The sequence below is a fragment of the Gallinula chloropus genome (assembly GCF_964237585.1).
Source record: "Gallinula chloropus genome assembly, chromosome: 5".
In the NCBI taxonomy this organism is placed as follows: domain Eukaryota; kingdom Metazoa; phylum Chordata; class Aves; order Gruiformes; family Rallidae; genus Gallinula; species Gallinula chloropus.
Window position 1 is genome coordinate 68,987,650 of NC_140090.1, and position 26,221 is coordinate 69,013,870.

The window sequence follows — 26,221 nt, forward strand, 5'->3', positions numbered from 1 at the left end:
TGCCTTATAACATCTTATAACATCTAATCTTTTATAGGATTCCTGTCACTTCCATTGTCTGTCTCCCTGTTTAGATTTAGAAGATCTAAGGCAGAGTCTTTCCAGTTTGTTTATTCTGAACACTGTACTCCTGTGGTTGTAGTATATTGATGCAATTATGCCAGTATGAATGAGCTTAGTCAGAGGAAGCACATTCCAGATTAAGAACTTTATTTTTATCTTTATACTAACATGATTATAGCCATATTGGGATAGTGACTGTGTAACTGAGTTTGAATTAAAAAAACAAACCCCCAAACTCCAAACAAAAATAATAAGTTGGCATAGCTGTGCCAAGCATGCTCTCAGGGTGTTTGCGGTAGCCCTAACATGTGGGAGATGCAGTTTGAACAGGGGTCTGTCTTCTCTCATAATGAAACAATAACAGCTCTGAGAAGTGAGACTTCTCCAATTCGGTTAGCAAGGTCATCACGTGATTTTTTACTAATATATATGAATAAAAAAAATAAACTGTCTTGTTTACTTGCCTGCCTACTTCTGCTTTGGAAATAAGTTAAATTGCTATTGTTTCAGTACTGTTTTTCAGAATTAAATATCTTTTTGGTGACTGGGAAAATTATGGTCAAAAGCAATCAGTAATCACAGCTGTCTTCAGCTCTTGAAAACAAAACTGCATCAGGTCTGGCCGGGGTTTATCTACGAGTTTTGATTTTTTTCTTCTGGCAATTTAGATGATCAGTAATTGCAATTTCCCTTGTTGACCAGAGAAGGTTTTTCAAGTTCTCACTTGAGAGAAGACCTCCTGATTACTAGACAGTAGGCCTCACAGAAATGTTTGAAGTACTTTAGTATTAAGAAAAAAGGGATAAAATCATATAACTTAACTAAGTATGGATTAACTTACCGATGCTTTATTCAGGAAACTAGAAGACAGAAGAAAACTTTAAAGAAAACTCGGAAGTTTGTTGTTGATGGAGTAGAAGTGAGTGTAACTACATCAAAAATAGTTACTGAAAATGACTCAAAAAGTGAAGAAATGCGATTTTTACGGTAGGTGTTTTTAGAAGTAAAATTTACAAGAGGTTAGCAGCTGATTATTTTTTCTCTTTGAATAAAAAAAGGGGGCAAATGACCTTATGCCTAAAATCTATAGAGCTTAATTTTGGTTACTGGGTTAGAAAGGAATGCGAACTGTTTCTTACTAAGATGATCAATTCAAAACCAGTGTTTCTGGACCCGAGATGTAGATGCTTTTCTTCATCTTTTGAAATCTGCCAGTTCTTTTCTCCTTTCTTTTCCCATCAGCATTATGTGTTCTTTTTCATTACTAGACGTCAAGAGCTAAGAGAGCTAAGGCTCCTTCAGAAAGAGGAGCAGAGGGCCCAGCAGCAGCTCAGTAATAAGCTTCTGCAACAGCGAGAGCAGATGTACAGACGTTTTGAACAGGAAATGACGGTGAGTTTCTGGATTTTGGTGCTCTTAAAATATGACATTTTGATGGAGTTGGCAGAATACTACTAGCAGCAATCAGATGTTTCCTTTTTTGATGGCTATAGTTTAGTTTTCATTCTTGTTAATAAATGGCAATATTTTCCCTTGTGGGATGCTCAGCTCGTATGCTGGAACTCGCCTGCCAGAACAATTCGTCACGGCCATCCTCTGCTGTGGCACAGCACTTCACTGAACACAGAGCAGTTTTCTTAAAAAAAGGTCCCAAATTTATTTTTACAGAGTAAAAAGCGACAGTATGATCAAGAAATAGAAAATCTAGAAAAACAGCAGAAACAGACAATAGAGCGCTTGGAACAGGAGCACACAAATCGCTTACGAGATGAAGCAAAACGCATCAAAGCAGAACAGGAGAAGGAATTATCCAAATTTCAGAACATGCTGAAGAACAAAAAAAAGGAGGTAAGACACAGTGATGATAATATACCATAAGGAGTATGGGCATAGGAAATGGTTGAGATTAGGTCTCACAGAAGTCTCGTCAACCTCATGTGCTATATACTGAGTTGTGAAAGGGGTACTAGGAGTCAGTATTATTTTCTTTGTTTTACTTCCTAAAGTGAAATACAAACAGCTAACAGGAAGATTTAGGTATTGACTTAATCTAGTAAGCATCACCAAATTAGAAGACTTTTATTTTTCACAGAATAGTTATATTTTTTGTCAAATATTTAATTAAGAAAGTATTTTCTTAAAGATTGTGAAAAATGTATTTCTGCTTTAAGCAAATGCAGCTATAGTGACTTAGTAAATATTTATCAAGTTAGAATTTCAAAGAATCTTGTCTTCATTACTGCTGAGAACCACTTAAATTCCAAAGACGGGGTGGGTTTTTTTGTTAATTTGTCAGATTTTTATTGAGTGTGTGCTGTTGTTGTTTAGAATTCTTTTCTGTGAAGTGACAGCAGTTATATGGATTTTGTTTTTTAACTCAAAAAGGAAAGCCAGGAGAGAGAAGTCTCAGTAACCCTGTCTTTTACAGTTAATTTCATATGTGTCATACAGTTACGGCAAAATGAATGACATTTGCCGCTGACACCTTATGCTATTAATTTGCTTGCATTAGAGTAAGAAAAGGTGATGTGTTTCCATGTGAATTTTGCACCTTAAAAGCTGTTTTATTTCATTTTCAGATCTATTGTGTAGTGCTCACTTGTGTATAAATGGCTCTAATCGTTCCTAGACTCACGGAGATTTCTTTAGAAATCTGTACTGTCCGTGCTTTTGCATAGAATGATCCTGTAGTACAAAAGTGCATAAAACAACAATAATTGTATTCAGTTTGAACCATATGCTCATGTGTAAATAACAATTTTTCTTCTTTTGCGGTGCCTCTTGCATTTTTTTGAGTCTCTCTCTACTGGTGATCGGGTGCTGTATGGGGAAGCGGGAAGAATTTTACACATTGCTCTGAGCTAACAGCAGTTCTTTCATGGAAACAGGAATAGCATGTGGTGATTTGGACTCTGTTTTCTGATGATGCTTCTACTATTAAACAAATAGGTGTTTGGTTTTGGGTGCCCAGTTTCATATTTAAAGCTACAGAAGGCAATTTACAGTTTGAAGGGAAATGCAGCTGGTGCTCTATGACTCCCAATGCTACATTGGAGTGTGCAGTGTTACCGTTTTATGATTCGTAAAAATGAATAGATCACATCAGCAAATTAACAGATTAATAGTCAGTCGATTTAACCAGGTTATATATAGAATCTTTCTGCTAATCTAGTCTGACTCACCTTGGACTGAAACACGTTCCATTCTAGCATAAGTGTCATGAAAAGTTTCTTCAAAACATACTTGGTTATTGGTGATTTTTCTTTTTAAATTCTTAAGAACCAAAGACAATAAAGTAATGTTTTAGTTGCTTGCATGGTTATTTTAAAGGCATGTCCTGTGTAGATGTCATTTTTGGACACTAACAATGGCATCTTACAAATTCATGTTTGAGACAGGGTCAGAAATAGCTGTCTCAGTAGGTTTTCAGTGGAAGATATTTTAAACTTCCACCAGTTTTTCACAGCTTTACCACAAGGGTAAACACACTGTGTAGTCCTCTTGCCACAGTGCTTCAAAAAAATACCACTTCTGCAGGTGGTGGTTTTCTCAACTATTGACTGTTGTAGCTGCTGCATGAAAAGGCAAGCAGGAGACTGCCCTATCGAGAGCACTGGCAGCATTTGCATGCAAAAAGAGGCTGGCATACACCACCTTTCTGCGCTGCGCTGGCATATGTAAAGCACGTATTGTTCTTTCTCTTTTCATTAAGCTCTTTTCACTGAACTAACATCCCTGCCACTGAAATATTGCACGCTTCCCAGTACCTCTAGTGCTTGACCTGCATGTCCTGTGTTCACAGTACTGCTTGCTGTGGAGAAAAAGTGTTCTTTTTGCCACCTTCTGCATGCTTATATACACTGTAGGTTTTATGTGAAGTGGAGAAAGCACCAAAAGAGCTGAGAAAAGAGCTCATGAAACGCAAGAAAGAGGAGCTTGCACAAAGCCAGCATGCTCAGGTAACAACAGCAGCTTCAAGCTACTAAAATACAAAAGGCAGCACTATTCACACGGCTTGATGATTTCACTTCTTGTTGTTGTTGAGTGAATATGGAACTTAACTCGAACTAACCCTACGTACTGCTCTCTTTCTTCAAGTACTCCCATGCCACATCCCATAGAGCATACTGTGTAGAAATGTAGGAGCAGCAGTTTCCAGGTGTGTGCTGTTAAGCATAATATTTTGTGTGCTGGACTGAGAAAGTGTGGTAATTTTCTGTGGCAAGTTTCTTTACAGTGCTTTTATGAGTGGTAAGTACCCCATAGGTCCATCACACTACGAGGGTTACAGTCGGAAGTGAGTTTTGAGCAATATAAGCACAGGGGAGGAAAATACAGATAATATGTAAGCATGAGGCATCTTGTTTGTAGAAGCAGAACAGATTAGGTAAAATGAAGTTGTTTAAATGTCAAAGTGTAGGTGTATGGAAACTTTACAAGACATCATCTATAGTTTCACACCTTCAGATTTGCTGCTTTTATATGACCTCACTGGAAAGGGTATTTTAGCAAAACAGTGGCTCCACGATGGACACAGCCTGTACAGAGTGAGCTTGCACCACAGCAGAGCAGGTTGGGGTTGAGTAATTTAGAGATTAAATGTTTATGTGAGTGACCTAGTAGAAAATAATAGCAACTTTATTTGATTACGTGTTTAGTTCAAGAGGGGATTTCCCAGGATAGAATGTGATTGAGTTGCAGCTCTCTCCTCATAGCAAGGGGATGTGTCTCTGGACTTGTTAAGGAAACAATTAAATACTTTAATTTTCATAGTCTTTGTAATGATTTAGTTTGTTTCCTATGCTGGTTTCAATTTGTTGAAAAAAGTGAGGGGAAAGAGGCAATTTGAAAGGTGAAATATCCTTACTTGGAATGATAAGTACTAGACAAGGTGCAGGTGTTTAGTTGTAGACTATCTAGAACTTCTCTCAGTGACTACTTTTGTATGGTTAGCCTTCACACTTTAAATGTATATTACTAACATACAGCAGATCTCATTTCTTCTTTTTTTTTTTTTTGAGAACAGAAATGTATTTCATTATATTCTGACATAGGAGGTACATTGTGTCCCACAGGGTGTTGCTCAGGTTATGATTCAGTCTTTTCAGTTGTCTTCATGTACGCTTTTCAACGCACAGATGCAGGATGTAAGTCTTAAAATGCACAACAACAAAAGTTTATTTCCTTTACTTTTCAGGTGTGTATTTTCTCTTTTTCTACTCATATGTGCTGATCAATGCCAATGCTATCTCCAAACTAGTTAACACAAATTTACCTACTTACACCCTATTCATAGGACAAAGATCAAAATGAGAGTAGACATTAACTCCAGGCAAGACACTGAAGTTTCACACAAGCACAATGTAATACTGTTCTCTGGTGTGATTTGTTCAGCACATGTGAGAAGCAATGTGTGACTTCTGTGCTGTGTTTGCAGTGAAAACATGTATTTTAAAGATAGAGTTTATGATACTTAACGGGCAAAACCAAGTGGTAATTTTGAAAAGGTGGGTGGTCTTGGGCTGTCTGCTTTTTCCACCTTGCAGCATGTTCTCAGAATCCATGATCTTTATTCTCTGTACTACCTGAGTAGATGTGAGAAGTGGAAAAGCCAGAATGTTTTTGAGAAGTTGCCTGGTTTATCTTACAGTGCTGGGTTTATCTTAAATTGCAAAATTTAAGATTTACCATTTAGAGAGAGCATCAATGATACTTTAAACTTGAGTAAAGCTCAAGCATAATTGCTCTTTGACTGTGACTACACTAAAACAGCTCTTCCCCAGGTCCCCCCACATCAAAAAACTGTTGGCAAATTAAACAAAGTGCTAATTACATATCTGCACCCTCAGAATAGAAACTGTTATTAGTTTTCTTATCCTTTTTATCTAGAAAGGGAAGCAGGACAGTGTTTTTCATCAGTCCATATATATTTGATTAGGTATGTCTGACTTAATTTACGGACATGGCCTTCCAGTTCTTTTTGTACCCTCAGGTCTGCCACTGTCAGAGCTTTTCACCAACTTATTCCACTTCTGTTTTTCCATTACCTGTCTAAATGTAACTCTGCTGTCCCCTGGGAGAGAAGAAAGCTTCATCTATTAATATCTTTCTGTGAAGATGGAAGCCAGGATCCTCCTGGTTGTAATAGAAAGCACTTTTTAATTAACATTTAATTGCATATGTTTCTGGCAAATAGCACAGGGTCAGTAAAAAATAAAAATACATAGCTTGGGGAGACCCTTACACTGATAATCTGTAGCCCAGAACCGTGTTCCTGCCTCATCCCATCTCCCTTCCAACAGACCACCTTTAACGTTGCTTTGTTATGTGTAACAGCAACTGCTTCTGCTGCCCAGCTTGGCTCTGACCACAGACTGCACATCCTTTCTTTTGACCTTTACATCACAGTAGAAACGTCTGCTCTAATTTCTTGTTCTTAAAGTGTGTGTGTGTGTGTGTGTGTGTGTGTGCATGCTGGCATGTCCTCTTTTTGCCCTTTTTTCCTTTTTTTTTGATAGCTGTAAATAAGAAGGGCAACAGGGTGGCCTTGGGGCATGGGAGGGGGTGCTTACTGCTGCCTGCTTTTCATGATGTGATACACCCTGGGTAATGGGAAAATGCAGGTGATATAGGGACTGCATCAGGAAGAAGGCAAACCTTTGCAAGGACCCAGCTTGGCTCTGTATGACAAGCTTCCAGCTCCTGAAGAATGCAGTTCCTGCAGAAACCATCAGGTGTCTTCACAGCAGACTTGCAAAACTCCCAGTCTCAGTATCTTTGCAATCATGACAAGATAAACCACTTGAGATTGAGGCACAAATCTGAAAACCAGTGGTGTAAATAACCTTTAACTAATGGTCCAAAGCAAAACAGCCATACAGAGTTTTATTTCCTTACACCCATGAATCACTTTGAGTGCTTGTCTGTGCTAGCTTTGAACCCACAGCTTGTTTTGAGGGGAGATGAGATGAAATGAATTGCAGATTCCTGGCTAGTTTGTTGCCTTTGGTCTTATTTCTGAAGGTTAAATTAGTTAAATGTTAAATATACTTTAACCTCCTCTCTCCATAGAAAAACCAAGAGATGCCCAATTGTATAGCTGAGGCACACTAGCTCAGATGTTCATAGATGTGTTTTTTTTCATGTATCACTAATGCTGAGAGAACTGGGAGACTCACTAAAATGTAATGTGGTTACAAGAACACAATTTAATTTACTTCTCTTGGTTTTTACCAGGAGCAGGAATTTGTGCAGAAGCAGCAACAAGAACTGGATGCATCTCTGAAGAAAATTATTCAGCAGCAGAAGACAGAACTAGCCACTATTGAACGAGATTGCCTCAACAACAAACAGCAGCTCATGAGAGGTACCCAGCATCAGACTGTCTCTTCAAAAACAGACATTTGTGTTGGATTTTAATAAAACAATAGTCTGTCTTAAATTTATGAAATCAAAGACCTTCCTGACTAATCTAGAACTGTAATAGAACTATATCTATGGAATAGAACTGTTCTTAAAAAGCACTCACAGGCCTCTTCTAAACATACACTAGCAGGCAGATTAGAAAATGGGGTATTATGCTTTCTGAACCAGCCATCTTCCTTTTTCCAGCTCGTGAAGCTGCGATCTGGGAGCTGGAAGAGAGGCATCTGCAAGAGAAACACCAGCTCCTCAAACAGCAACTCAAAGATCAGTACTTCATGCAGAGACACCAGCTGCTCAAGAGGCATGAAAAAGTTAGTGGTGACTTGGACACTTTCTTTTGTGTATTATAATATTGTTATTGGGTTTGTTTACTTGTTTCTTTTTTAAAATGAAGTAGCTTTACCATCTCCACTGGTAACTGCTTGCACTGGTGAGACCCACACAGGTATTTCAAAACTCTGTATGTTCTGTTGAAAAAATCTTCATGTCTTATTTTAGTAACTTATTAGTGTGTTGAAGTATAAGTGTCATGTTTTTCCCTTTTGCTTCTTAAAACAAGCCAAATCAACCACACCACCAACCTTTTTCTATTAAAAATACCAAATTCTGCTTATGCACCAAACACTAAACAGAACAGTTTGATTTTTTTTAAAGGTAAAGGAAAAGATAGAGTGATGTCATAGGGTCTTCTTGGTGACTGGAGTGTGTTTCTGTGCAGTTTGGTTCATCCCCATAGCAGCTGTTGTTTTCCCCAGCTTTTACAACAAGCTGACCCTTCACAGCTGCAGGTGGGGAAGTTCAGCTCTGCAACTTCTCCCTTTGAATAACATCGACTTTCAAATGCGCTGCAGGAGCGGAACAACCGCTGGTAGAAGAGATGCTCATTGATATTCATTAGAGAATCTCATCTGGGTTGGGTGTGATCCAGAGCTCTCTGGGATAAGTAGAAGACTCCCTCCTCCCCATTGATATCCCACAGGCTGGGACTGGTTTCTGTTGAAAGAAGCCGACTCAAACATCACACTTAGTGATAAAATGAGGTGCAAGCATTCTAACATAATAGTTAATGCTGTAACATTCCATGTGTTTAACATTTTAGGAAACAGAACAAATGCAGAGGTATAATCAACGCCTTATTGAGGAGTTAAAGAACAAGCAAACTCAGGAAAGAGCGAGGCTGCCTAAAATCCAGCGAAGTGAAGCCAAGACCCGAATGGCTATGTTTAAGAAAAGTTTAAGAATCAATTCATTAGCCTCTCCAGACCAAGATCGTGAAAAAATTAAACAGGTAATCAATAAACCCAGTTTTAATAGTGTAAATGCTTCCTGTGATGTAAATGTGAGGATGGGATAGAATGTGCTCTCTGCGAGTTCATGGGTGGTTGAAAACTGGGTTGATGAGATCAGAGGAAGTCATCCTTCCCCTGTGCACTGCTCAGACACATCTGCAGTGCTGCTGTGTCACTTGCCTTCAGAGGGAGGTTATTTCAGGAGTCTGACAGAGAAACATACCATGTCTTAAGGAAAAATTGGACTGCAGGCAGAGAAATGGAATGATAGACAAAGCTATGAAGGCATTCACTTTGTAAGAATTTTTAAAAAGAAAGAATAAAGAAAAGCAGTTACTGTTTAAATCTTGTGAAACCATTCTTTTCAGTTATGTTGTTACGTATTCATTCTGTTACCTACAGTTTTTTGGCTCTGGATGAGGTACTTAGGGACATGAATTAGTAAGTAATATAGGTGGTAAAGGGACGGTTGGACTAGATGATCTGGGAGGTCTTTTCCAACCTTAATGGCTCTGTGATCTAGGGGCACAATATAAACCATCTTTTTAATTTTTGCATTTTAGTTTGCTGTTCAAGAGGAAAAGAGACAGAAGAATGAGAGACTGGCTCAGCATCAGAAACATGAAAACCAAATGCGGGACCTTCAGCTGCAGTGTGAAGCAAACATCAGAGAACTGCACCAGTTACAGGTTAAAAATAGAGGATAGAAAATGAGCATGCAGTGGGAAGATGCAGGTTAATAACAGATGCAGGCAAAACAGAAACATCTTTTCCTTCCTTTTTATTGATTAATGTAGAATTAGAATTTTTTTTCAACTTTGCTTTCCAAGGCCTGCAGCGTGCTGCCTAACAGATTCATGTGCTTCCATCAATTAATGAGAAATCGTTTTGCATGCAAGAAGAGCACGAACCCAGCAGCAGATGATCACTTCTAGAATATCTATCAAGTTCCCCTTGCTATTTTCTGTAGGCAACATTGCCTTTTAACCTGATTTTGCTGTAATGCCATTAATCAGAACAGAGGTAGGCAGCACCAGGCATTACCCACAAGAGGTTTGCAGTAATACATGGGATGAGGTGCAGGCTGCTGTGCGTACTTGAGCTTTGGGAAGAAACTTAAAAGGAATTCTCTTCTTGCATCCCTTTTGGTATGCCTTTTGTGGAAGTTGCTGCTGTATACCAGGGGTCAGACTTTCTTTTCCACTAAATCTGCTTTTTCCTGTTTCAGAGACAACAGGGGAGTGTTAAAGCTTTAAATGATCACTCACTAATAACCTTGGGGCAGAGAGATCTTCCAGTGACTAATGAAGCTGGTTCTTCTCCATTCCCTTTCTCACACGCTGCATAAACAGTCCCTGACTGTGCTGCTAATACCCCTCAGTAAATCCCCAAGTGCTGTGGGAGTCTTGTGAGAGTTTCAGCTCAAGTAAAATTGAGCAGATTAGGGTTACTCTGAGCTTCACTGAGAACTGGCCCTTAGCTGTGCTTGGGTCTAGCCAAGTGCCTGTCGTTTTGGTTCCTGTGTTTTGTACTCTGTATCACACCCATTTGGGGCCGTAACCCTGGAAACAAGAACATGGGGTTGAGACACTGCCAGTGCCAACTGCTCTTAAAAAATCAAAGATTTGATGGAGCCAAATACTTTTTGTTTTTCTTTTCCTTGCCATGCTTCAGAAGTCCCCTGAAGGTTAGGCAGGTGCACATGCACCTTACTGGGAGGGATGCGAAGCTGATGAGTGGTTTGATTATCCTTTTCCTTTTTACAGGACAGTTCTGCCCTGCAAGAGCATGTCTCTCCTCTCTAAGCCCCGTTTGTTAGTCTCAGCTCCCTGGCACTGAGAGTTGAAATATTTCCAAAAAACAACCTCCTTTTTAATGCAATTGATTTGAATAAATTATCCAAACTGTCTTTGGAAAGCAAAGCAGAAATGCTGCCTGACCTGGAGCAGCATTATTAGGCAGCGAAACCCAGTTTTGACTCTTAACACTCTCAGGTGCTGCCTTAATGATACTCAACAGTGTATTTGGATTTACAACTATTTCTTATCTCAATTGGCTCTGATGGAAAGATCAGCTTTTGATAATGCAGCCTCCTAACATACTTTTATCTTGTAATTATTCACGTCACTATTTACACGGAATAAGCTAATTAAAAAGAATTAGGACAACAGATGTCACTGTACAAATGTTGAGTTGCCTAATCTGAATTAGTTTTACATAAGGATTATCTTTATCTTGTTTTAAGAATGAAAAATGCCATCTACTGGTTGAGCATGAGACTCAGAAGCTGAAGGAGCTAGATGAAGAGCACAGCCAAGAACTCAAGGAATGGAGAGAGAAATTGAGGCCGAGAAAAAAGGTAAATCGGAGCAATTTATGAGTCTAAATCCTCAAGGGCTGGATCTAGCAGATAAAGACAGTACAAAAGGTATCACAGAGGACAAGAATCAGGCTACTGCAGGTTACAGAACTCCTGTAGTTCACTGAATTATAAAAGACATTAAAAAATGCACAAAAGCTGAGCAAAGGGCGTGTGCAACAAACCCAGCTCAAGTGTTGTCAGCCTCTCTCGGGGTTGCCTCTTGCAGGGCTTGTGTGCTATTTGCAAGTAAAACTTCTTAGCTGGAGGTGAATCTGGTTTTAGGAGTCTGTTTCAGAAGCCAGCACGTTACCACAAAAATTGAGTGCTAAATAGTGGGTGGGGTGTGGTGGAGGTTGGATTTTGTATTTCATTTTCAAAGGGTAAGTGCTAGATTCTCACACAGCCCAGAGTGTCCTGCAGGGAGGTGATGGTCTCAGCTTGCCTGCCTTGGTTGTTGTGCAGTTTCAGGATTGCTAGGAGACTTTTTCCTTTTGTGATGGTGTGTGACGTGGTGGCATTGTATCAGACAATATGTCACCAGTATGAAAGGGGGGTTGTACTTTGCCTTCTAATCCTGTGGCAATCTGATTTGGGTTTTAGACGCTGGAAGAAGAATTTGCCAGAAAACTGCAGGAACAGGAAGTTTTCTTTAAAATGACTGGAGAATCTGAATGCCTTAACCCCTCGACGCAAAGCCGGATTTCCAAATTCTACCCCATCCCCAGCCTTCACTCCACTGGGTCGTAACTCTGGGAACTGCTGTAGGGTTTTTTTTCATATTTGGAATTCTCCATCCTCATCCTCTCACCTGACTTAATCTGTGGTGTACATCAGAGGACCTAGCACATTTTATTGTCAGTGGAGACAATCGGTGTCACCATCAGTTTCTTTACCGCTGGGAATGGAAGAGAAGGACAACGGTGTTGGTGTGTAAGGGTAACGTTACGTTCTTCGGACCTGTCAGGAACGAGTGGGGTTTTTGTCTCAGTCTCAAAAACTACTTTATCAATGGTTTTGACTTTAAGCCTAAACTATTAATTGTACTCTTTCCAATCACAAGAAAATGGTTTCTCATGTGAACGTTTAAACAGTGTAATATTAGTTCAGCTACTGTGTTTTTAAGCATCTGATTTCTCCATGAGAGAATTCCACAACTGAAACTGCCGTGAGAGGCTTGAAATTGTTAAAATGTTGAGCAGAGTCTTCATAGCCAGGACTGAAACTAATTAACTCAGAACACACCAATAATCAGAGAAATTAAACCCTCATGTTTAAGCACGATTGGTAGGAAGCAAAAGCCTTTGCAGCTTCTGTAAAAAGAAGACGCTGGCATGAATTAAACTGAGCTGATCTCCATTACATATTTTGTCCATTAGTTCCATAATGAAACGGGGTGCTAGTTTAATTAACACAGTGCCTGAAACACGTAGATATGCTAATCCTGGCAACAGGATAGTGTTTTGTCATTTGAAACAATAGAACTCCTTAGCGTTGTTGTTACTGTACAAACCAGAAGATTTCTTGCTGCTACTGCCATTTTTGTTGTAAATCCTCACCCTAAAATATTTTGCACTAAAATATGTAAAGGTGGAAGAAATGCTAACTTAAAAATGCAGAGTTTAGGACTTTCCTTAGCTGTTGCAGGCAGTTCGTTTGACACATCGGGAAGCTGTAGAACGTGTTCTTTAGGAGGTGGTGTGTGAAGGGCACGTGGTTTCTCTAACTGTACCTGGGACGGGTAGAGCCATTTCTCTGTTCTTACCAAAGCCTGTTCATTTAAACTCCATCAGAAACGTTGAGCTGGATGGTCATATTTATGGCTAAAGTCTGATCCCATTAGAGGTGTTAGATTTGATTTTTTTTATTATTATTTTAGTCATTTTATTTTATAGAAAGATTTAAGTTAAATATATAGACAAACTATGTCCTGGAGTTTTTGCTTTTGTGTCACCACGTACTAACATAGGCAGTTTTTATTTTTCAGGTTCTTAGATGTAAAATAAGTTATTTACCTGACTGATCTGCAGTGGACAAAGTCTGGAATGTTTCTCATATAGCTGGTAGGGAAATGCCACGGCATTAGGTCGCCTCTTATTGGTGGTTAGGATTTGAGCCATATCAAGGCAGTGTTATAAGCTGTACCTTGGTATGCTGGAGTTCAATTTGTAAAATAGTATTTGCTTTCTGTGGCTTGAGGCCTGGCGTTGTAGCCTCTCTGGGTGCCAGCTGCAGGCGCTTTGTTTCGCTGGCTTGCAGTGAGTGGGCGGCTGGTGGCCGTTGCACGACGCCCATTCCATGGGAGCAGTGTTGGTGCATGTGAATGAACTTACAAATTAACACAGGACTTGGATCAGATGCAGTTGACATCTTGGATGCTAAAATCCTTGGACCTTGAACCGATACCTTCTCAATGAAGACACTTAAAATTTACAGCACAGGAAAAACAATTGGAAAATGCATGTTTTAATTTAAGTTTTGTAACTTTTTGGTAGCATAATTACTTTAATAGCAAGCCTTCGTTTCTGGCGGTTTATTATATAAATATGTATTGTGTACTGTTGTAAATTCACATACCATATCTCTAGGCTCTTATCTGTTGCTAAATGCAAAGTTCTTCAAATTGTTTATTTGGCAGGGCAACAAATGCCTTTGAAGGCCTTTTACTACTTAAGCTCCACCCCCATCAATTGACTGTTACTAAAAGAACATTTAATAACCCCGGTATCTGCACTGAGCAGCAGCTGTTTGCCATTCTGTGTGAGGTGGGCTCTGCGCTCTACTCAGGGAGTAGACAGGGCAGGCAGATTTCCCCTTCGGATTATCTTCACCTTCATCCACGTTAAATCCTCGTCAGGAAAAGTCAACCTTCTCTCTGTATTTTTGGCAGTTCCAGTGACGGCTCGCCAGACACACGTGGGCACACTGTTTGCCTCCCTCTGTGTCCTTTAAATCTTTTATTTGAAGATCCATTTCACACGAGCCCCTGCAATCTGATCTCATGGCAAATGGTACCGATAAGTAACTGAGTTCTGTGATAGAGCCTTCACAGGTGTTCAGTCAGGTCCCCAGCTGCAGAGCGCTGTTCAGCTGTTGCAGCCTTGTGAACTACGCTGAGAATTGGTATCAAGTGTGAACATATGTTTTTCAGGGGGATAACAGGAGCTAGCATGGGTACTTACACATTTAGACCAATGACATTGGGTTGAAGTATGAATGAGGTGTACAGTACTATATCCATGTCAGAAAACTCAATTCAAATGACTTTCGTCTTACAGACGCCTGATGGAGATCTGAGATACAAAACCCAGTCTCTCCTGTCACATCCCTTTGATACAGGTTAGACACTCTGTCTCTGAGGCAGTTAGCTGGCTTTTCCTTGGCCAAAACAGTGCACTTTGCTACTGAGTGTTTGCCGATCTCATTTTCCCCACGTGCCCTTCAGCAGATGGGCACAAGTCAGTATCTGCTCACTCTGTATTTTGCTGCATCATAAACACTCCACAGGGAAAGGAACACGGGATAAAGCCCGTGAATTGCAGGCAAGGTTTTGGTTGTCCCCCTGTACTTACAGGTGATTCTCGCAAAGAAACCTCCCTGCAGGCCTGTGGCCTCGAGTAGATTCAGTCCTCACAGCTGCTTCTTCCCGAGCTTCCAAAGCAGGTTTGAGCCCCTGCTCACTCAGTGTTCCTGGGACAGAGCCTTGTGCTCTACGAGCATCCCAGCGCCTCTTCGCAGGATCTTCCTGTCCCGCTCTAACACCACGCTGCCCGTAGCTCTTTGGCCAACCAGACCTCTGCTGGGCTTGCTGCCCTTCTGGTCTCTGATGGATCCTGTGTGTGGGCTGAAGGGAGCTGCGTGAGGAAGGGTGTCCTGCAGTGGGGGAGATGAGCTGCACCGTGGCCCTCAGCCCCCTCACGTCCCAAGGGAACTTTCCTCTTGGTCAAAGAGGAAATATTCCAGCATGGTTCTTCCCTCTCTGATTCCCATTTAAAGTATTTTTTTCTTTTTCCAAGCACTTCACTGAAGTGAGACTCCACTCACTCACTGAGTGAGACACATGTGGGCACACACAGGTGAGGTGTGAGGCCATTAGGATTGATTAGCAATATCCTGATTTGCTAAAGGTGGTTTTTTTAGAAGGTGTCAATGGAGTTGACACCTGAACTCACAGATGCTGCAGCACTGTGCTGCCCAGACTGATGGCATTCACTCAAATTGATTTTTCATATCACAGTTTAAACTCTGATATTCCTTCCAAGCTGCATTCTTTTCTTCAGACAATGTTTTAAGCTAATTTCCTTTTAAACTTGCATTCAAGAATATTCACCATCTAACCATTTCCATGGTTTAAAAACCTGCCCTGCTGCCCTGGAGGGCTTTCTGTGTTGTAGCTCCATGTTGCTGCATTGTTTTTTTCCTTAATAAATAGGAAACCTAGCACCTTAACTAAGCCAGAGCCAAGCAAAGGAGCAATGTAATCGCTTTCACCACACCAGGCTGCCTTATGATGGCAGTATCACATAGGAAGTTTTGATTCTCTACCTGAAACAGCATCTGTCTTGCAGGACATGGTACAGGAAAGGTTTCAGTAAATTCAGGGACCTAAGCCCGCTCGTAGCCAGCGCACTTTTTGGAGCTGCAGGGTAGCTGCAGCTCTGAGGACCTCAGAAACGCTCGCCAGTGCTGGGAAACAGGGAACAGACTAAAATGTACAAATGGGCTCAGTGCTTGTTGCTACCACCGAACTACTGCTCTTTGGTTCATCTGCCTCTGGTAGGTGGGCAAGGTTTTGAGGTCACTGAAGGAAGGGGCAGGGAGAGGTGCAGAGGGCGCTCACTGTGCAGGTAACGCTCTGCTTTTGCTGTTAGCATTTGCCATCCTGTCATGTTCCTGCAGAATCTGTTTCTGGATCTTGTGTTGCTGTGTCCGTGCACATTTCCTGTTCCCTGACTTGTACTGTCAGCCTCCCAGCAGTACAAAGTGAGGTTAGGAGAATTTACCTCCCTTGTTCAGAGGCAGGCCGAGGCCAGGATGCCTTTTTGTGTTTCTCAGTCTCACAGAAGATGAGCCCAGCTGAAGGGAAGGAGAAGGCAACAGAAACTCTATAGTTTGGAGCCATTAGTTGTTCTTCTCTCCCTTCCTCTTGTCTCCATCCTCCTACTTCATTTCTGAAGCTGATTCTGGCACCAGGGCAGGCAGTGGTGCCAGAGAAAGAAGACAACTCCTCAATAACAACTTGCTCAGAACCAGTTCTTGAATGAGGAGGGCTGGTGTGCTTCCATGGTACTGAGAGCAGGAGGGAGTCACTGAGCCCAGAGATGCTCTAATTTTCCAAACTCTTCCAATGACCTAGCTAGGTAGTAAAACCTCTTTTGTACTGATTAGCAAACCTAAACAGGTGGGAAGAACAATGAGACAGGGACATTGAGTGACACCTGCAGTGGTGACCTGTCACACCCCTTTTCTGTAAGAAAGCCCAGCGGGGTGGCCCGTCCTAAAGCATACAGCTCTGAGGTGTCCAACCTCACCTCATCCCAGTCTGTTGAATGTTTTGCATTGACTGCAAACAGTTATTTTTGCCTTACAGAAAGCAACCAAAAATCAGGAGATGGGTGAGTAACTGGCTGAGGGGCTCTGTGTACAGCTCATGGACATGAACTTGCAGTAGCAGCCATACAACAGGGTTTGTTTTCTTTTTTTTGTCTTGTTTTTAAAAATAATTTGATTTCCTGGCTTTCTGTAGAATATTGTAATAATTCTGCTGTAAATACAATAAAATCAGTTTGCTGAGATGGCCTCTTTTATTCATGGAAACTGTGTGTGAAACTGAAAGTGATATGTGTGAGCCTTGGCCGCCACCTGGACCTGAAGGAGCCCCTCAGGGGTGTGTGCATGGACCTGGGGGTGTGTGGCTGATGAGAGGTGCTGACCAGCACTGCGCGAGGGGCTGCCCCCTGCCCCTCTGCCAGGCAGCACAGCACAGCTCAGCCATCTCCCAGGCAATGAAATGCTGAGACCCTGCAAGGGCAGGGGCACGGCTGTGGCACCCAGGATGATGTGCAGAGGCTCCTGCTGATCTGTCTGGACCCCACCAGTGCTTGAGAGAGATGCAGCTGGTGTCTGCTTGGGGCAGTGGCGTGATGAGAAACAACCCGGACCCCCCCCAACCCCCCAGGTCTGCCCAACAATGTTCCAGGGAAGCTGGGCCTGACTGCCCCCAGTGACACTGATCAGACCAGCCTGGGGTGAAAACACACTTTAATTGGGCTGTTTACATTAAAAAATTTTCCCCTCAATGTTTAAAAACAGAAAACAATACAAAAATAGTTTTAAAAGGTCAACAAATTATGTTTAAAAGTGGGTCAGTTTGGTCCCTGTGCTGCTAGAAACAGGCATGGCAAAGCACGGGCTGACCCAGGCACCCTGCAAAGTACTCACATCAGTGCTGTGCCCCACCAGTAACAGCTTGTCCAAGGCTGGGGAATGGCCACAGCGTGTTAGCGCATCGCAAAGCTGCTGTGCTGTGAGGGCGCCGCTTCCCAAAGCGACTCACAGGCCAGGGTGCAAGCGAGTGCTGAGCCCAGGTCTGACAGCATTCCCTGGGGATGCAGGGGCAGACACCGCCCCACAGCTGGGCAGGGAAGGCAGAGCCCTGTGTCGGTTGCAGGGCTGGGCTCAGACCCCTGCAGGTGTCTCAGTGCAGTGAGTCCCTTCCCAGCGACCCCCCGAGCCCCAGCCCCACTCTGTACCACCAGCCCCTGCTGCGACAGGTCCACCCACTTAGGGCCAGCACAGCAAGAGGAAACCCCAGCACAGTGAGCAAGCTCAGGCCCAGGGTTTGTCCCGTGGGCTGGATGTGACCTCTGAAACGCTTACATCACTGGGAGCAGCAAAAGCAGCTTGGACTGAGGGAGGCAGGAACTCCTGTCAGCCCAAACACACACAAGCCTGGCAACTGTGGGGAGCTAAGCCAAACGGGAGCAGCAGGAGCAAATACCCGGGCTAGGGCCATGCTGGGCATGTGGAAGAGCCATTCAGATCTCAGCAGTGACACTGAGCCACCCAGCCCAGGGCAGACAGCTGGTCGGGAGGGGCGTTAGCTGTAAGGCAGGGAAGAGTCAGGCTAATTCTCTATAGGCTGCTGGGACTGCTGCCCGGCACAGGACTGAGCTGGCTCTTCCCTTAAACCCCAACACTTCTTCTCTTTCTTCTGCCAACATACACTTGTTCACCTGGGGACAGGAACATCAAAAGGATGGTTATTTGAAAAGGTCATGGGGGGAAGCCAAAAGAACCAAACCAGAGAGAGTTCCTCAAGTTCCTAGAGATGGGCTGGAGCCTTGGGGACCCCTCCACTCCCTGGCAGACAAACCCTCCACCCTGGGGCTGCAGTATGTTCATACCTTTCTCTCCCTTCTCTCCTTTTGGTCCCCTGTGCCCATGACGTCCTGGTGGGCCCATCGGTCCAGGGTCACCTGAAAGAATGAGAAGATCCAGATTTGCCTTGGAGCATGACTGGCCCATGAACAGGGACAGGCCAGCACGGGATGACCAAGTCAGGACAGTGCTCGGGCTGAGCTCCAGAAGGAGCCACCTCCACTGTGGGAGGCCGTGACCTTGAGCAGCCTGGCACCAACTATGTGGACACAGGGCTGTTTCCTGGGCATTACAGGGCTTGAGAGAGAGAAAGAGAGAGAGAGGATGGCAGGTCTTACCTTTGGGTCCAGGATAGCCCCTCTCCCCCTTTTCACCGGGTGGTCCCTGGATGGCACCATATGCTGGAAAAGGAAATGAAGGAGGCTGAATGAATGGCACGACCCTCCTGCAAAGGGCTCGGTCTGGAGGTGAGTCACACTGAGAGGACACCTCTCTAGGTTTAGATGGGATTGGACTGACTGAAAGCAGGATTTTGAAAAATGTTTTGGTGCAGCAAAGTTCTGGGGACAGGGTGATCTCATCTCACCAGCACTGCTCTGCCACCCCCCTCAGGATGCTCTGGGTGTCACCAGGGCTGGAGCTGCCCTATGCTCAGGGGGATTCGTGAGCAGCTGCCTCATGCTGCTCTATGTGTGCCAGCCCAGCCATGTTAAAATGGGTCACAGGGGCTGTAAGTACAGCGGCCTTCAGGGTTTGGGCTGAGTTTTCCTGGTGAGAAAACCTCGTGTCCTTCCTAACGATGAGACTGCACTTCCCCAGCAAGGGAGGAGTGGGATGGAAGGACCATCTGCCCCCAGCTTTGTATCTTGACTATTTTTGTAGCCCACAAAAGTGAAAAGATTTCCAGGTCTACAAGAGGTTGGATAGATCTCATATGCATGAGCCACACACACCAAGTCAGCATGTCACTTACTTCTAAAGAAGTCCATGAGGTCCTCAGTGACATTGCCATAGGCTGCAAAGACCCTGCTGATGCCAGGAGGACCAGGAGGGCCTGGGGGACCTGCAGGTCCCTGTGCAGTGTAAGACATCAGGTCCTGGAGAATACCTCGGCCTGAGGAATCAAAAACATCATTTGAGAGAAGCTCTGGGAAAACCCAGGCTGGGCGCTGAGGTGGGAAGGTGTGAGGGAGAGTTGCAGGCAACAGGAAGGGTGAGGGAAGGGAACAGCGTGACATCGGGCACAGGGGTGGGGAATTGGGGGCTGGGACAGGAAGGGTCGGGACAAGCAGGTTCCACTCACTCTGTAGGTTCTCTGACACACGGAGTGCCAGCTCGTTGTAGTCCAGGGAGCCACTGAAGGAGCTGCTGTGGGATCTGCTTGAACCTGCAGACCTCCTGTGGGACTCCTCCCCTGTCAGCAACCCATCGAAAGACCCATCATTGCCCATGGAGGCATCATAGAAGCCATCGCTGCCCACTGAGGCGCTGTAGGATGACACGCGGCTCACAGAGCTGCTGTAGGAGCTGCCTGTGCCCTCTGATCCCCCGTGGGACCCCTCAGCACCAAGAGATCCTCCATGCAAGCGCTCCGAAGCCCGTAACCCTTGGTATGATGAAGACATCGACCCAGCCACCAAGCCACTGTCTCCCTTGGACCCTGGTGGTCCCCGTGGCCCAGGGGGCCCAGGCGGCCCCGAGATGTAGCTTCGAACTTCATCACCTGCAAGACATAAGAGTGGGAACCTCAGGGACCCTGGGGTACCTGTCTCCCCTGACATGGCAGAGGTCATGTGCTACCACCCAAGGAAGACTGGAGTGTGAAAGCCTGTCCTGCCAGCCACAGCTGTGCCCCTCATCTGCTGCTAGTGCACAGGCAGCAGGCACATGTGTCAACCTTGACCTCCACACACGGCTGCCACCCTCCTCCCTCCTATCTCTTCCACGACTGGGTGTCCAATCTCAGAAACAAGTCCCATGAATCTGCAGAAGGGTTCACTCCTGTCAGGCCAATTTCAGCACCCCTGCCAAAGCTGCCATTCTGCGATGCATCCTCCCAAAGTGAGGGGATGCCCCTGTTTGTCAAAGGCTGCCCTGGGTGACTTGCTGGTCTGTGAGCTCAGCCCAGTGCTGTCTCAAGGAGATGAGGTAATGCTGCAGCCCCAATTCAGGGAAGGCTCCCCCCAGGACAGCCTCAGCACAGCTCTGGGTGTGTGCAGGGTGGGTGGATCGTGTCCCCTTACTCTTCAGGTACTGGATCAGCTCGCTCCTGAACTCGTCACTGTTGGTGATGTCAGCATAGGACAGGAGGCCGGTTCCTGAGAAGCCTGGTGGTCCTGGAGGTCCAGGAGGGCCAGGTGGACCCTGGATTCCAGAGAGGGAGGAGTATCCCACACCTTGAAAGAGAGGAAGAATTATTTTCTCATGGTGAGAGGACAAAGAAATCACACATGTCTGAAGATCTTGAAAGTTTAAAAACTCCATCCCCAACTTCCACAGTCCCCAGTAAACTAAACCTCAGCCTCAGTCCCCCCAGAATCACCCTGCCAGCCGTGGGGAACACAAGAAGTACTTTACTTTGCAGGTAAGCAGAGACGTCCTCCAGAGACGTGCCAGATGATCCAGGGATCCCTGGAGGTCCTGGGGGCCCTGCAGGACCAGGGGGCCCAACAAGACCACTGAATTCAGAGTCTGTAAGACACAAGGGAAGAAAAGGAGTCACCCAAACCACTGTAACCCTGATGACCCTCCCCTGACAATACAGGTAGTGCCAGCTCCAGCCAAGGACAAGGTGCTTTTTTCTCCCCAGCACCTTCTGGTGCAGCTCACTTCCCTGTGTGCAGATGTGACATTGGGAAGTCAGGAGATCCCAAAGAAGGTAGAAATTCCTATTTTTTTAAATATACTTTTAAGAAGTGGCAGAAGAAATTCCTTTAAGCTGCAGGGTCTGGAGAAGACTCTGCTCCCCCAGCCCCAAGACAGCACATTGTGGCTGCTGCTCTCCACAAGGGCATGGTGATGTGTCTCAGCCCCTTGCAGTGGTGCAGAGCCCAGGAGACCCGCAGAGCAGCTAAGCCAGAGGGACCTTCAGAGCTTAATAGAGGGATATTTGTGGTGATGGGCAAAAGGGGAAATTCTGCAACTAATCCTGTAAAAATAGCTTCTGGGGTGTGTAGGGACCTATGGCAGGGGAGTAAAGAAGTTGGCTTACTTCGCAGGTATGCTGTGAGGTCACTGTAAGATATACCAGGTGTCCCTGGAGGCCCAGGTGGTCCAGGGAGCCCAATGCTCATCCCAGAACCTGCAAAATCAAACAGACCCAACAGTAGCACCTTATCAAACATGAGAGTGAGCAGACAGGCTGCAGGGCTTGGTCACAGGCTGCGCAGGGGACGTTCCTGCAGAATAGTTCCCCTCAGCAGACTGTGCTGGGAACCAGGGCTCCAGCCTTGTTCTGGACATGGGACTGCTCAACACCAGGGCACTCGCAGACAGGCAGGCATCAAGTCTCCATTCTTGGCAAAAGCTCTGCACACTGTGAATCAGGGAGTAGGGGGGGATCCCAGGACACGTGGCTCAGCTGTGTCCCATGGGCTGGTGCATGCACTGCTCTCCCCATGTCTGCCTATCCACAGGCAGCTCCAGTGCAAAGCTTTGTGCCTTGCTTTGATGAAATGTCCCTGCTGTCCTGCTTGAGCTGTTGGGGTGCTGCTGTTAAAACAGCAGTTTCCTGCTTCCAAAGAGGAAATTCCTACTGTCTCTGGAGCAGCCCATTAGTGAGATCTGGTCTGCAGGGGTAGTTCGGAGAATGTGAGCACAGACCAGGCTCTGCTTTTAAGCAGATGGCTGCAGCTACCAGGATTAGGTGCTTTAGCACTGCTGCTGGGGATGGAGTCCTGTCTGACAGTTCTTCCATGCCACATCACCCTTCTACAGATGGGAAAATGAAGCAGAGAGGTGGGATTCGCTTCAACTAACTTTAAAGAGTTTGTTGCCTGGGCTGCCTGGACTCAAAGTGGGCATAGATCAACTCTTCCACAGAAAGTTATCTCCTGGCCACAGAGCCAACAAGAAAAGGGTTATAAAGGCATTTGAAGGTGTTGATGGGACTTCTAAGATGGCTAAGAGGAAACGATGCTCCCAGGCTCAGTTTTTAGCAAAGCAAGGCTGCATTACGAGAGTCTGTGGAAGCATCTTAGCTACAGGGTAGCTTTGTTCTCTTCCAAGTCTCACAATCCCTGCGAGGACGTCTCTGCACATAGGGATGGACACATTTCACACAGGAAGAGGTTTCACAGACAGCATGAGCTTTCTGCTCAGCTCCCAGAGGAGCAGAGGGGAATGCACACTAATAAAGACATTACTTGTCAAGTAGCTGATAAACCGTCTGGTCAGCTCATCGTAATCCAGCGACACGCCACTGCCTCCTGGTCCAGGAGGTCCTGGTGGGCCCCGAGGTCCAACTAGATACTGACGGATTTCTTCTCCTGGGAATGAAAAAATGCATCTTTTAGACCATCCAGCAGCTGCAAAGACACCAGGTGTAATGAGCTCCCAGCCTGTGAGCTGTGCTCCCACCACTAGAGACACCATCAAAACTTAGGGATGCAAAGATCCTTTCCCCTCCTCTCCTCTCCTTTTCCAGGTGTGAACTGCCCCCTGGAAGGTGTCAGAAACATTTGTGACAGGGTGAGGAATCTCCTACAACTCAGAGTTCAAGGAGGATGAGAATCTGGATTGTTAAAGGGACTTCCTTGTGCTCTGTTTCTTCAGGACAGCCTGGACACCAGCTTGGGTAAAGGGAATAAAAAGCGGCCCAGCTGGGCTCGGTGGCATTTCAGCAGCCATTTGTCTGCTTGGAATTTGGAATGTGACTGACCCCCTGCTGATCACACAGGAGGAACAGAGTGTTGGCCAGCATCATCAATGCTTTCAGGCCCAGCAAAATGACATCCTGGTTCTACCAGTCCACAGTGCAAGTGCGTGTAGAAAAGAATACAGAGCTGGGTAACCTCCTCAGCTGAAGAACAAAGACATAAGAAGGCTTTGGGGTGGGCAAGAAGGAATGGGGGGAACCCTAAGAGCATGGCGGAGATGGGAAGTAAAAGCCCAAAGTTTAGTGGAGACTGGGTGAAATTGTGGGGAATTCCTGAAAAGGAGGGACATAGAGAGATGCCAGGGAGGGAATGGGAGGAGAGAGAGTAGGAAACTTCAGAGTTAGAACAGAGAGTATGAAGAGCAAAGAGGTCTGGAAGTATAGCTTCTGGAAAGCATGCAAACTCTCCAGTACAAGACACAAATCTGTCTCCAAAGGACTTGGAGGGAGACATCCAGGTCACTCAGCAGCACCTATGGCAGGCCTTTGCCCTCTGAAGCAGCTGCTGGTCGCTCCAATTGGAGGCATGGGAATAGAAGGGAAGGGCAAATCTCCAGGCTGTTGGGATGCTTGACCCCCAACCTCCATGCTTCCCTCCAGGGTCACTTACTCTGAAGCATGTCCAGGAGTTCTTGGTACAAAGCGGATGTAGTCGATGCTGAACTGGCGTATGATGCGTAGCCACCTGAAGAGCCTGTGGGAGTTCAAAGGTTTTACATCAGGCAGGATGAGACAGAAGATGAACAGGGGTCAGGCACAGAGGGGTCAGGGATAAAGGAGAGCTGATTAATCCAGTTTAACCAGTGGAATGAGCTCCCGTGCCCCCAATCATGAATGAGCTGCCGTCTCACACAGCCTGGTCATCCCCACAGCTGTGTGGTTTGTGCTTTTCCAACTGAGATTCCAGGCTGCTTCCAAATGCTCCAAGAATTTCATCTACTTTAGGAGGGCCCAAACATACAGACAAACCCAAAAGACTTGAGATCATACAAACCAAATAGAGCCATCTCTGCTTGGGTCTGGGGGCATTACAGGGTCTAGCAGCTAATATTTAATGTGAGACTTTTCAAACAGTGTCAACTTCTAGTTAATCTAACCAACAAAATGGGACAAGGCTCAGAAGCCACCTCAGTTGTGTGGGATAGGTGGTAGGGGGATGGTTGGGCTAGATGATCTTGGAAGTTATGATTCTATGATTCTGTGAATCCTGGGCCAAGGCTGCAGAAGATGAATAACTGGGTTGGGATACTGCTGTTATTTCTCCTCTGGTTCTCACCTCCCAGGTGTTGCACAAGCTCAAACAAGAGCATGACTTAGTACAGAGCTTACCAACGTGGTGCTTACTTCTCATATAGCTCATAACCCGGGTAGCCAGCTCTGAATAATCCAAGTTCATCCCATCCGCAGTAGTGATGACTCCAGGTGGGCCTGGAGGGCCTGGTGGGCCTTGGGCACCAGTCAAATATTGCCTTACATTGTCACCTAGGTAGGAAGCCCAAGATACACCCACATTAATACAGAGAAGACGATGGGCATGTGCACAATTACCTAACCCTCTTTCCCTGGCAAAAATCAGGCCAAGAGGACAGTTCTGCAGAAGCCACAGTGGGCAACAGCACTTCACAGTATTCAACAGAAATAAGGTCAGAGCAGTGGGGTATCTGCTTCTAAAGGAGGAGTGACAAGGGACTCAGGGAGAAAGAGAGAGCTAGGGAGCTAGCCATGCATCTGCTGACCCACAGCAAAATCTTGTTATACTCACTCTTCAGGTAGTCAGTGACATACTGCTGAATCTCTTGAGACGAACTTCCACCTGGGCCAGGAGGACCAGGTGGCCCAGGAGGTCCTGGAGGTCCCTGAATTTGTCTGGATCCACCTACATAAAACATTGTAAGGAGAAAGAGTGTTTTGGCACAGCTGCATTAGACAAAGCAATGCTAAAGTGTGCTTGCACTGAGCCCTTTGGGTCTGAACAGAAGTGTTCAGCAGGTTCAATGCAGCTTCCCTAATGCCTTGTGGACCACAGTTAGCCAACATTGGATGCCTTTCTTTCACATCCCATGAGGAAAAACTCAGGCTCAAAGGATTCCCAGTAAGCTAGAAACAGAAAACCTTTCATTCTTAAATTGTCTGGTTTAACACAGGCTGTGAAAAAAAGAAACTTTGAACACAAATCCCATCAGCATTAGTTTGGCATCCATGGTTGTAAAACCCAGAGGAGCTTTTTCAAAGTTTCCACTGGGATGTCAGCAGTTCTCAATAATATCAGAGCAATGATGTTCTGGGCTCCTACCTCGAGATGCTCCTGGGATGCCAGGAGCTCCTGGGACACCTGCATCACCTGGAAAGCAGAATGAGGGAGACAGACAATTGTAATAGCTAGCACTTGTGTTATTTCATTAGTCATGTAAAACAGTTGAGCTACATGCTGTCAGAGAAGCAGCTACTCAGCCCTCGTAATGACTATCTCAAATTAGCAGCTTGTTGGGAAAAAGCAGAGGGAGAAGCCCCAGCTTTCCTGAGCCTTCTGTGACCTGCCATGGATGGGGCTTTCTGCTCAGAGCAGCTCTATCACCATGGTCCTGCTCTGCCTGCAGAGGCAGGGGTGGGCACAGCTGTACTTCCCAATGGATCAATAACGTTGCTCCACCCTTTAGTCTCAACCACTCTTGGCTGTGTGAGGCCACCAGCTAAGAAAGAAAGAAGACTTTTAACTTCACCTTTGGGTCCAGGTGGGCCTGGCGGGCCTGGTGGTCCCTGCAGGGTGACTCTCTCACCTGCCAATTGCAGAAGGAAAGTCAGAGATTCATAGGAAAAAAATGTGTGGAC

General features: G+C 45.1%; 2 protein-coding genes across 2 annotated transcripts in view; one reads left to right on the forward strand and one right to left on the reverse strand.

The window, feature by feature from the left end:
* Positions 1-11,886, forward strand: part of SLK (STE20 like kinase) — a gene marked incomplete at both ends in the record, with an annotated part of 44,789 nt that extends 32,903 nt beyond the window's left edge. The window contains 11 exons of the mRNA XM_084265241.1: positions 920-1,050; positions 1,332-1,455; positions 1,732-1,911; positions 3,930-4,022; positions 5,139-5,210; positions 7,300-7,429; positions 7,675-7,799; positions 8,588-8,776; positions 9,341-9,466; positions 11,023-11,136; positions 11,740-11,886. Coding sequence (XP_084121367.1) covers positions 920-1,050; positions 1,332-1,455; positions 1,732-1,911; positions 3,930-4,022; positions 5,139-5,210; positions 7,300-7,429; positions 7,675-7,799; positions 8,588-8,776; positions 9,341-9,466; positions 11,023-11,136; positions 11,740-11,886 — 1,431 coding nt within the window. The remainder of the gene's footprint in view (positions 1-919; positions 1,051-1,331; positions 1,456-1,731; positions 1,912-3,929; positions 4,023-5,138; positions 5,211-7,299; positions 7,430-7,674; positions 7,800-8,587; positions 8,777-9,340; positions 9,467-11,022; positions 11,137-11,739) is intronic.
* Positions 11,887-18,321: 6,435 nt separating this feature from the next.
* Positions 18,322-26,221, reverse strand: part of COL17A1 (collagen type XVII alpha 1 chain) — a gene marked incomplete at both ends in the record, with an annotated part of 34,867 nt that continues 26,967 nt past the window's right edge. The window contains 14 exon segments of the mRNA XM_084265081.1: positions 18,322-18,371; positions 18,543-18,614; positions 18,855-18,917; positions 19,490-19,630; positions 19,820-20,239; positions 20,760-20,912; positions 21,094-21,207; positions 21,728-21,817; positions 22,881-23,003; positions 24,003-24,086; positions 24,737-24,874; positions 25,155-25,268; positions 25,686-25,733; positions 26,113-26,169. Of these exon segments, the coding sequence (XP_084121207.1) occupies positions 18,322-18,371; positions 18,543-18,614; positions 18,855-18,917; positions 19,490-19,630; positions 19,820-20,239; positions 20,760-20,912; positions 21,094-21,207; positions 21,728-21,817; positions 22,881-23,003; positions 24,003-24,086; positions 24,737-24,874; positions 25,155-25,268; positions 25,686-25,733; positions 26,113-26,169 (1,667 nt within the window).